The sequence below is a fragment of the Mus caroli genome, unplaced genomic scaffold, assembly GCF_978045245.1.
Source record: "Mus caroli unplaced genomic scaffold, Mus_caroli_1 scaffold_2, whole genome shotgun sequence".
Taxonomy (NCBI): Eukaryota; Metazoa; Chordata; class Mammalia; order Rodentia; family Muridae; genus Mus; species Mus caroli.
The window spans coordinates 10,785,421-10,797,567 of record NW_028227257.1 but is presented as its reverse complement, the minus strand read 5'-3'; the positions used below and the strand labels follow the sequence as shown (position 1 = coordinate 10,797,567).

General features: G+C 50.5%; 1 protein-coding gene across 2 annotated transcripts in view; it reads right to left on the bottom strand.

The window, feature by feature from the left end:
• The window catches only part of Atp9a (ATPase phospholipid transporting 9A), a 109,323-nt gene extending 102,905 nt beyond the window's left edge, over positions 1-6,418 (bottom strand). The window contains exon 1 of one of the 2 annotated variants that reach the window (XM_021182849.2): positions 6,365-6,418. In XM_021182849.2, coding sequence (XP_021038508.1) covers positions 6,365-6,378 — 14 coding nt within the window. In that variant the 5' untranslated portion in view covers positions 6,379-6,418. Of the gene's footprint in view, positions 1-5,954; positions 6,227-6,364 lie in introns of those variants that run through there. The other variant, XM_021182833.2, reaches the window with a different exon arrangement.
• Between the last annotated feature and the right edge of the window lie 5,729 nt (positions 6,419-12,147).

The following is a 12,147-nucleotide window of genomic DNA, read 5'->3' as shown; positions in this document are numbered from 1 at the left end:
CATCAATCATTAAGAAGTGACTCACAGTGGATCTTACGGAGGCAACCTCTTAACCTCTCAGGTGAGAGGTTCCCTCCTCTCAGGCAACTCTAGCTTGTGTCAAGTTAACATAAAAATTAACCAGCACAGCCTATTTTACGTTTTAGATCTTTACTTGTTTTTAACTATGAGTGACTATTGGGGGATATGTGCACATGAGTACAGGTGCCTGTAGAAGCCAGAAACTGGAATCACAGACCGCTGTGAGCCATTTGGGGAGGGGCCAGGGGACACCAAACTCTGGCCCTCTGGAAGGAGAGCAAATATTCTCAACTTTGTGTGTGTGTGTTTTGTTTTGTTTTTCGAGACAGGGTTTCTCTGTGTAGCCCTGACTGTCCTGGAACTCACTCTGTAGATCAAGCTGGCCTCGAACTCAGAAATCTGCCTGCCTCTGCCTCCCAAGTGCTAGGACTAAAGGCGTGCACCGCCACCACCCGGCTATTCGAAACTTCTGAGCCATCCTCCCAGCCATTTTTTTTTTCTCTCGGAGACCGGGTCTCCTGTAGCCCACACTACAAAGTAGATGAGATGACAATCTCCTGATCCTCCTGCCTCAGCGTGCTGGGATGACAGCCATGTCCCTCTACATCTCACGTTACACAGTGCTGGGGATGGACCCCAGGCCTTAGTGTGTGCCCTTAGTACTCTGCCAAGTGAGCTTACTTATCCACAGGGCCCCTCCACCCATCTCCTGAGATAAGAGATCTTATTCTATAGCCTGGTGTACTGGCTGGTTGTGTGTGTCAGCTGGACACAAGCTGGAGTTATCACAGAGAAAGGAGCCTTCCTTGAGGAAATGCCTCCATGAGATCCAGCTGTAAGGCATTTTCTCAATTGGTGATCGAGGTGGGAGGGCCCCTTGTGGGTGGTGCCATCCCTGGGCTGGGAGTCCTGGGTTCTATAAGAGAGCAGGCTGATCAAGCCAGTGGAAGCAAGCCAGTAAGGAACATCCCTCCATGGCTTCTGCATCAGCTCCTGCCTCCAATTCCTGCCCTGTTGTGAGTTTCTGTCCTGATTTCCTTTGGTGATGAACAACAGTATGGAAGCATAAGTTGAATAAACCCTTTCCTCCCCAACTTGCTTCTTGGTCATGTTTTGTGGAGGAATAGAAGCCCTGGCTAAGATACTTGACCTAATGTAAAACTCATTAAATGGCTGAAGCTAACCTTGAATTTATCCTCTGTCCCCCAGAGAGCTATGATTATTGGTTTTTCTCCATCACCTCTGGTTTCGTGTGGTGCTGGGGTTGAGCCCAAGGCCTCCCATATGCTAAGCAAGCACTCTACCCACTGGGCCACATCCTTAGCTCCAGTAAAGCTCTATTCCTTGTTTCAGATACAGACACACTGTGTATGGACATCTACATCATATGATACATACTTATTTCCACCGTGAGCTCTTCCTTCTCAATCCACTTCATACACAGAACATAGCGGTAAGTCTTCGGTCGGCTGGAACTCAAGCTCCTGAGCTTCCTGCAGCCTCACACATGGTCTCACTCTGATGGAATGCTTTTACACGCTAACAAACAACAAAGTCACACATCTCTAAATCTCCACCATCAAAGACCCTCTCCTCTCAAAAGAACACCCACGGAATAGGCTGGGGATAGAACTCAGTGTGTGGGTGCCTGCTTAGCACGAAGGAAGCCCTGGACTCCATGCCTAGCACAGCATAAACTGGGCGTGGTGCATGCCTTTATTCCTAGCACTCAGGGTGCAAAAGACACAGTGTGAGTTCAAGACCAGTCTGATCTACAGAGCAAGTTCCAGGGCAGCCAGGGTTCTACAGCAAAACCCTGTCTCAAAATAACAATCAATCAATAATCAATCAATAATCAGAAGAGTGGCCTGGACACCCCACACCCTCAGACCCAGGCAGTACCTGAGGTGTCTCAGTGCTGACTGCTGTAAACGTCATGTGGGTCAAGTCTCAAACCAACAAAATATATTTAACTTTAATTATTTCCACTTTAAAGATGAAAAGAACCTATGGGGCTGGGGTGATAACTCATAAGAGCCCTGGAGGCTGTGCAGAAGACAAGAGTGTATGTATAGCCAGCAGCCATGAAAGTCTCTTAACGCCAGTCCCAGGCCATCCAACACACTCCTGTGCCTCCATAGTCACTGCACACACATGAAACATACAGGCAAATACCCATACACATAAAATAAACATAAGAAAGACAGGCAAACAGACCCAGATGTGGAGAATTTAAAGCAGCTTTTCCAAGCTCTCCCGGATGGGAAACTGCAGTCGCCTTGAACCCAGCTCCTAGACTCAAGAGTCCAGGCAGCCAAAGACCTTTGACATGGAACGGAATGCCGCTCAACCACAAGTTAAGGTCATGATGCCACCAAATGGCTTCCAGCCATGTGGTGCAAATGCCTTGCTTCCTGACTGGACCGTTCCAATGTCTTCCGTTCCTCAGATTGATGGCTCTGGGGGCAGCACAAGCCTCAGCACTGGAGGGGAACCTCTACGATGTGTTACCTTGTTTCTGCTTGAAACAAGGTTTCATGTAGCCCAGGCTGGCTTCCAACTCAAAGGCACTGAGCCATCTCTCTCACCCTTCTGTGGGGATTGCCATGAGGCCTGGCAGAGACTCCAGTGCCCAGTTATGATTCAGGAAGACCTCTGTCTCTGTTCCCCAAACATCGAACTTCTCACCTTAGGCTGGAGAGGCGGCTCAGTGGGTACGAGCACTGGCTGCTCTTGCAGAGGACCAGGGTTCAAATCCCAGCACCCACATGGTGACTCACAACTGTCTGTACCAACAGTTCCAAGCCGATCTGATGCCCTCTTCTGGCCTCCACAGGCACTGCACACCCATGGTGCACATATCCACATATACACAGGCAAGAAAACATTCATAAAATAAAAATAATTTTTAAAAAAATTGTGACCTACCTGGCCTGGAACTCAGATCCTCCTGCCTCTGCCTCCCAAATGCTGGAGTTAAAGGTATTTGCTACATCATCCACCTTTGCTTTAGATTAGTTTTAAACAGACAGGTGGTACACACCTATAATCCCACCATTGGGGAGTTGGAGGCAGGAGGATCAGGAATTCTAGGCCAACAATGGCAACATAGTGAGTTTGAGGATAGCTAGCCTTGGTTAATGAGACTTGGCTAATAAGAGATGCCCTCTTCTGGCCTCTGGGGGTACTGCAGACATGGTGTATACACACACACACACACACACACACACACACACACACACACACCACATGCAGAAAACACCCACACATGTAAAATAAAAATAAGCCAATCTGTATTTTTCATTTGTGTGTGTGTGTGTGTGTGTGTGTGTGTGTATGTGTGTGGGGTGTATGTATGCACACGTGCAAGCATGTGGGGGTCGGTATATGTCTCAGTGGGAGGAGGGAGTGCATGCATGGAAACACGTGTGTGCAAATAGTTTGCCTATGCGTATGTACATGCACCATGTGTACCTATGAGCACAGGGGCCTGGTGCTCACAGACGTCAGGAGAGGACTTCAGATCCGCTAGTACTGGAGTAATGAATGGTTGGTGGTGAGCCACCATGGAGGGAGCTGACAGAAATTACACCCGGGTTCTATATAAGGGCAACAAGCTCTGAACTGCTGAGCCATCTCTCCAGCTCATAAACCAGACTTGAAATAAAACAATATAGAAATGATTTCCTTTATGTCTGTCTGGGTGCAGGGAAACACCAGGTGTGTATGCCGAGGTCACAGGACAGCTGCTGTAGCTGGTTCTCTGCGTCCACCTGTGTCACAGGGTACCAGCTCAGGCCACCACGCTCAGCAGTAAACATCTCTCTTCAGAGCCATCTCCACGGGACCTCACTGTTACTCAGGAACTCCGGATGGCCTCAAACTCACCAGAGATCCACCTGCCTCTGCCTCTGCCCTCTGCCCCTGCCAGGATTACAAACCTGGGCCACCATATCCAAGTGATTTTTGTTTGTTGTCTTTCTTTCTTTCTTTCTTTCTTTCTTTCTTTCTTTCTTTCTTTCTTCCTTTTAAGGCTATTTATTTTATATATGTAAGTACACTGTAACTGTCTTCAGAGACACCAGAAGAGGGCATCAGATCCCATTACAGATGGTTGTGAGCCACCATGTGGTTGCTGGGAATTGAACTCAGAACCTTTGGAAGAGCAGTCAGTGCTCTTAACTGCTGAGCCATCTCTCTAGCTGTTTGTTGTTTTTCGAGACAGGGTTTCTCTGTGTTGCTCTGGCTGTCTTGGAGCTTGCTCTGTACACTAGGTTGGTCTTGAAATCACAGAGATGGCCCTGCCTCTGCCTCCTGAGTGTTGGATTAAAGACATGCACCACCACTGCCACCCATGATTGCTTTTTATTTTTAATATAAAATTATCTGCTCTCCTCCCTCCAGGCCTCTGAAAGTCAAAGTACATTCTATCCTGTAAACTTTAACTCATGCTCACACTCTTCTGATATGCACTGACCCAGGCCCTCAACCCAGAAGGCCATTTAAAATCAGCAGGGGGCCTTCCGAAAGACACCAAAGCTAGGCCAGGTGGCAAGGGATGTCATCCCATCTAATCTACCAGGGTGGCTGAAGCAGGAGTGTCCCAAGTAAGTCTCTCCTGTGCTCAGAGAACATTCGGAGCCAGGAGAAGAATTTCAGTGAGACCCCCAACTTAAATAAAAGGCAGAAGAAGCTGGGGATACAGCTAAGCGTTTTACAGCTCTTGTCTGAGCCCAACCCCCAACACTGGAAAGAAACAAAGACACACACAGCCTCCATCCCTTGCACAGGACCTCAGAACCTGAGAGCCCTCAGAGAAGTCCCGCAAGCATCCCGCAGAGCCTCCCCCATTGTTTGTGTACCGCGCCCAATCCCACGGAACTACTACATAAAGGATCGCAGGGGCCCAAGGAGGGCAAGCTGGCACCATCAGGACACAGGTCATTTCCATTCTTCACATTCCAAAAATCAGCAGGTGGCTGATCTGTGAGCACAGAGGCCACCATCGAGACCCCAGATTCTCATTTCATAGTCTAGAGGTCAGGGATGGGCTTCAAGTTCCCCAGGTAAACTCCTGCACCTGCACACCTATTAGGCAGACCTTGTTTAAGTCAGATTTTTCCTAACAATCACCTGGCACAGTCCCTGCATTTAACAAGGAGACACGAATCAACCGCGGCACATTACAGTCTGCTTATCTTACTAATTAAAGTGTTTATTGCAGGGGTTGGGGTGGGGTTCCACGCAGAGCTCTGACGAAGTGTCTTCCTAAAAACTTATATTCTGGGGGATGGGGGGAGGCGTGTAGCTCAGTGGTAGAATGGTTAACAGGCCGGAGGACCGGGGTTTGGTCCCTAGCACCATCAAACCCCAAAACAATTTAAAAAGCCAACAAACACAAACACCACCCGCAGGAAGTGTGGGGCAGGAAATGTGGGAACCGTGTTCCAGTACCTTCCCGCCCCCGCCCCCGCCCCCACCCCCAGGCTTTCCGTTTCCGTTTCCCACTCGGTAGAATTGAGTAGAGCCTCCGAACTGAGGCCTCGGGGAAGCCAGGCACAAAGAGCCCACAAGATGGCAGCTGGCATCTCTCCTTCCTACACAGATACCTGCTCAGCAGCCCCACCCAGCTCCGGCGTCCCGCGGCCGAGCTACAGGGAACCCGGGAGACGGCGCCGCAGGCCCCGCCCAGCCACAGCGCCTTACCTGCGCGGCCCTAGAAACGCACCTCCCAGGTCCCACCCCCAGGGGCTCCGATTGGCGGCTGGAGGCGCGGCCTGGGACTCTGCATTCTCCCCAGCTCGACCTCTGTCCCCAGGGGATCGAGCCCGCCCCCGCCGCCAGCCCCTGGCGGGGTCCCCCGCCTGCCAGGACGGGCTCCCGGGGGCCGCGGCAGGTGTCCCCTCCTCCCTGCCCGCGGCCCGGCCACTCACCCCGCGCGCGGCCTACTGTCCACCCGCTTCTTGTGGCGCACGGGCTGCAGCGGGATGCTGTCCGTCATGTCGCCGCCCGCCGCGCCCCCTGCGCTCCCCGCGGCCTCCGCGCCGCCCCGGGGCAGGGGGAGGAGGCGCTGGCAGCGGGCGGGCCGGGCCCGCAGCGCAGGGGCGAGGTCGCGAGCGCCGGGCCACGCGCGGAGCCGCCCGCGCGGCCCGACCGACGGACACGGCCGCACCATGGGCCCCGCTCCGCGCTGCGCCCACGCGCGCGCCCGCCCGCCGCCCGGGGCCGCCGCAGTGTCCCCGCCCCGGCCCGCGCCGCGCGCCCCCCACGCGCGCCCCCCCGGCCACGCGCCCCCCGCCGTGTCCGTGCGCGCGATCGCGAGCGCGCGCCCCTCCGCACTCACCCCACCCCGGGCATTCTCTCCTGCTCGCTCGGAGCGGCGCGCACTCACCCCGCCCTGCTCACCCCACCTCCACGCCGCGGCCACCCGCGCGCACAGCCTGCCTCCTCTGCTGCAACGTGCGCCTCGCGCTGGGGTCCCCGGAGTTTCGGGCCGGGGTTGGGGGAAGCAGGTGGGCAGGTTTTCGGACCCCCACACACCCTGTGGCGTCAATCCCACCCCTCGCTCCAGCTGCATTCCTAAATCACAATAACAGAGTCACAGCAGCCTTCACCCAGACACAGTGATCGCATGCACAGGCTGTGTCCGTCAGTCTGTCTCTCTCTATCTCGAAAAGGTTATTGTGAAAATGAAAACACTCAGGGCGACAGAGAACAGCTCAGCATTTTATGAGCGTCCACCATTGCTTGACACACCTCAGCTTCAGCCCCAGGGGTTCGGAGACCTCTGCTGGCCTCCAGGGCACCTGCGCGGATGTGGCATTCACCCACGCAGGCATATGCTATTTAAAAGAATAATGAAAACAAACCTTAAAACCAGCACATAGGAGCTGAGTTTGGTGGTGTATGCCTTTGATCTCAGCACTTGGGAGGTAGAGGCAGGCTGAGTCAAGGCCAACCTGGTCTACAGAGCCTTGGTGAGCCAGGGATATACAGAGAAACGATGTCTCTAAATAAATAATCGACCAGCATATAGAGGGCTAGAGAGATGGTTCATTGGTTATGTTCACCAGCTGCACTTGTAGAGGACCTGGGTTCGATTTCCAGCACCCTTGTGCTAGCTGATTAATGTCCGTAGTCCAGCTCCAGGGGAAATGATGCCCTCTTGTGGCCACTGTCGGGATTGCATGCATATGATTCAAACATACATGCAAAAAAAAAAAAAAAGTAAAATACACAAATCTTTTTAGAAATGAGTATATATGTCAAGTCCCTCAAGATGTAACACCGTGTAACTACCATAAACGATGCTGAACTATGAGGGGCAGTTTCTGCTGATGTTTTCTGCCAGGGTCCCTATCTTTTATAGTATTTTCTCTATCGAGAAAGGATACCAGGGCTGGAGAGATGGCTTAGCGGTTAGGTGGAGCGACTGCTCTTCCAAAGGTCCTGAGTTCAAATCCCAGCAACCACATGGTGGCTCACAACCATCCTAACAAGATCTGACACCCTCTTCTGGAGTGTCTGAAGACAGCTACAGTGTACTTACATATAATAAATAAATAAATCTTTAAAAAAAAAAAAAAGAAAGAAAGGATACCAAGCAAACAAATAACAAAAGTGACTGAGATTCCAAAGACATTCCCCAAGGAAGGAGGCATCGGAAGTACTTTTGAGGGGGAAAACACTATTCTTCTACCAGCTGAGCTGGCTTATTTCTTCCTTTTCACTTCTAGAATAGTGCAACAGGGCCAGGTCATAAGTTTTGTCCCCAGCATCAAGACACACGTGTGCACACACACACCACCACCCCATATGTGGCATGGCACACGGAGCTCAATATGTGCATATAGGTAGACCCGTTACAGTAAGAGAGCAAATCCTACCTCCGGACCCACATCTGTCCCCAGCTCCTCACACAGGATCTCACTACATAGCCCTGACCTGGAACTCTAGACCAGGCTGGCTTCAAAGAAATCCACCTGCCTCTGCCACCCTAGCACTGGGATTAAAGGTGTGCACTACCATCCCCAGACAGCCAAAGACAGACTTGTGGTTGAGTTTTGCTAGATCCTAAAGCTATCAAGGAAGTCCCAATAGCCCTGCCCACTAAATCAAAATAATTAAACCCATTTCACCAGCAAGGCACAGGAACTCGGAGCCGCCAGCATAGAACCATGACATCATCAGGGAGCAGGGCTGGGCTCCACACTCAGTCATCGGGATATGGGTCAGGTCACAACAGAGACACAGCTACCAGAACCCTTTAGAGCACCAAGCAGATGCTGCCCCACATACATTCAGGCACTCCCTTGGCTCCTATGGCTACCCTCTCTGGACCCAGAATGTAGCAAGAGCAGCTGATCAGCCAGGACCCTGGAGGCTTCCAGCACCTTCCAGCTGTGAAACTCCTCCCATGCTCTACAGGGCTCCAGTTCCTGTCTGTGACAGAGCTCAGACAGGCAGCATTGGAAGGAACATTAGTCAGCCATGAGCAGTAGCAGGGCTAGCATGCATGCCAGAAGCACTGTATGGGCAAGGAAGGCTACAGGGCAGCAGAATGTGCCTGTATGTAACAGTCTCCATAGGTAGCCCAGGCTAGCCAATCTTTCTGCCTCAGCCTCCTGAGTGCTGGAATTAAATACAAGCGTGGCCTAAAACAAAAAAACTTCTTTTTAAAAGGCTTCATTCTCATAAGACAATCTCTGGTAGAGAAAGACACTTAAAGGCTCGGTATCCAATGAGTTAGGGGCTCTCCTGGGCTACCAGGGGAGTTCCAGGCTATTCTGAGCTACATGGGGAGAACCTGTCTCAAAAAATAAAGGAAACCAGCCCCATCAGTTCAATGGGCTGTGTGTCTCTGACTCCTGGGTGTCTAGAAAGATCTTTGAGGGGCTGAGGAGATGGTTCAGCAGTTAAGAGCACTGACCGAAGGTCCTGAGTTCAAATCCCAGCAACCACATGGTGGCTCACAACCATCCGTAATGAGATCTGGCGCCCTCTTCTGGGGTGTCTGATGACAGCTACAGTGTACTTACATATAATAAATAAATTAATTAATTAACTAAGAAAGAAAATTATTTTTTTAAAAAAAGCTATAAAAAAGAAAGATCTTCAGCCGGGCGTGGTGGTGCACGCCTTTAATCCCAGCACTCGGGAGGCAGAGGCAGGCGGATTTCTGAGTTCGAGGCCAGCCTGGTCTACAAAGTGAGTGCCAGGACAGCCAGGGCTACACAGAGAAACCCTGTCTCGAAAAACCAAAAAAAAAAAAAAAAAAAAAGAAAGATCTTCAAATAAGCTGGTCCAGTCCACTCTTGCTTTCCAGAAATCAGAAATGGCAGCCAGCAGGTTTCACGTGACTCACATGAATCCCTCCGGGATGGCAACAGGTATGTACTGGACTATACCTGAGCTCTAAGTGGACCCCCATGCGGTAGGCTGCTTACATGTTCATTCTTGGATCTGACTAATGAGCTGGCTCAGGCGAAGGCACTGACTGTGGCTGAACAGTGATCTAGGTCCTACGCCCATGTTACTGAGAAGACTCCACAGGGCTATCCTCTGACCCACGCCATTCATATGGGTGCTTTCGAAGACGTGTGTGTACGTGCGCGTGCGTGCACACACACACATGCACACACTCTCAAGCAGACACCACCTCGCACAGTAGAGACACACATATGCACACACACACACACGAACAGAAGCACACACATGCACATGAAATGACAGCTACCTAGACAGCTCAGCAGTTAAAGGTGTTTGCCACCAAGCCTGGAGGGCCGGAGTTGAATATCCACGATCTAGGTAGGAGGAAAGGTTCAGCTGCCACGGAGCCAGCCTCCTCTGACCTCCACACTCACAACTGGCTCGCACACACACCCTCGTGAGTAATAAAACAAGTAGAACTTTCTTAAATGTTTTGAATAGGGCATGGTGGTATATGCCTTTAATCACAGACTTACGGGGCACAAAGGCAGGCAGATCTCTCTGAGTTCCTATATAGATAGTAGGAGCTAATTTCAACTTATTTTCAAGCCAGGGTTTCTCTGTGTAGCTCTGGTTGTCCTGGAACTTCAACTGTAGACCACGTTAGCTTTGAATTCACAGAGATCTGCCAAGTGCTAGGATTAAAGGTGTTCAACCCTCACTGGGCCTCCCCAATGCTAGGACCAGAAGTTTGGGACACATCATGTTTACCTTTTAATAACCCAATCCCTCTCTTTTGTTTTTGGAAAGCAGTGTTTATTAGGGCCAGGCCGGATAGCTACAGAATCTACATTCTTACACTATCATACAGCCCAGACTAGCCTTGAATTTACCTTTTTCCTCAATTCCTAGAGTGGGGATTATGGGTGTGGACCCAGACCTGGCTTTAAACTACAATACTATTGTTTCCAGAAAGTATTCCAGGAAGTGCAGGGGAATCCAAGGAAGGATTCTATCTCACCACTCTCACTAAGGGCCTGCTGGGGACAGTCCAGGCACTAAGATGCTAGACTCAACAGGAAAGAGAAACTGTCCTTGGAAGGGTCTTTTGGAAGCTCACAGGAGACCCCGAGAGAAGAATGGATATCCTACCATGTCCAAAGGCTGGGATAACCTAGACCTGAGTTAGCTTTGGGCTATTTTGTTATAAATGGCTGCCATGGAAATGCAGATGGTCCCACCCACTAAAGGTTTGCCCTGTGGGTATCAGCTATGTTTCCCACCAGTTTGTAAATTCATTTCAACCTTCCTGATAGTGTGTAATTTAAGTGTTCTGCTTAGCTGGAGGGCTATAGGGTGAGGCAAAAGTCCAGTTTCCTGGAAGTTCATTTTTTTTTTTCTGTTTTGAAATCCTTAGTGTTGTTAGCTATGCTAGGAGCTGTTTTCCCTGAGGCTTGATTCATAATTCAAACAAACAAACAAAAAACCCAAAGTACAAGCTGCCCAACCTCTTGGATGGGCTTGCAAGGTCTCCACGCCTCAATCCCGATGGCCTTGGACACAAGGCAGGTCACTCTTCCTCAAAAGCATTATTTTGTTGCTCAGAATCAGCCAGAGAGTCACAAGCATGATCTACAGCAATTTCTAGGCAAGACTAAGTAACTTCACAGCCCTGAAAGCCAGCCTTGCCTTTTCTTCTATAAAACTGATGCTCTTAAACGGTTTTTGTTTGGATAACCAACTACAGAGAGCGGTCCCTGTACTGGCAAAGCCCCTTGCCAAGGGATGGCACTAAAGGAAGCAATGGGGCCCGATTAGCTGCTATTTCACATTAGGGACAGAACGCAAGATCACAAGGTAGCTCCGAGAACACGAAGCCCTCCCCACCCCCATTGCCCAGACAAGCCGGGTACCACGAGTTCCTGGTTGCCGTCATGGGAAGACCATGTCTGAAGAGTTAAATATTAACAAACAAAACAAAACGACACCCTCACCACCCACCCCAAAGGGACTATTGTGAGTTCTCAGCCAGACTAGATATGTGAGATTTAAAAACAAAAAACAAAAACAACTGTGTGCGAAACCTAAGGCTCAGCACCAACACCTTTGCCAAGTCTGATGGCCCTAGTTCAATCCCCGGAACCCACCAGCGGGAAGGAATCCCATTAAAGTGATCCTCCGGCCTCCAGAAGCCGTCTTCTGCAAGCAAGCAAGCAAGCAAGCAAGCAAGCGCACGCACGCACGCGCGCGCACACACACACACACACACACGTACGTCTCCATGGTGCGTACAATGTAGTAAAATATAAACGCACCCTCACACACGCCTGCACGGCTCCAGAATGGACCTCCCCACATATATGTGTGTCAGACTCTAAAATTGATCAGGGGGAGTGGTGCTTTGAAAGCAGAACATACCAGAAAAACATACACGCAAGCCTGCACACAATGGAGGGAAAACATTCACTTTATTTTCAGACGTAACAGTATCAGCAGGTAAAACTGTGGCGTACACATTCATTCACGGGGCGTGAGAAAACCAAGGCTGGTGTGTTTTCTGTAAGATACCCACTTCACAGTGTAAACAGGTGAACCGGTGAACCCTTGATCACGGGGTTCACTTACAATCCCAGAAGGAAAGGCACGACTTGGCGAAAAAAAGAAAAAAAAAATAGAGAGAAAAAGAAAGAAGTAACA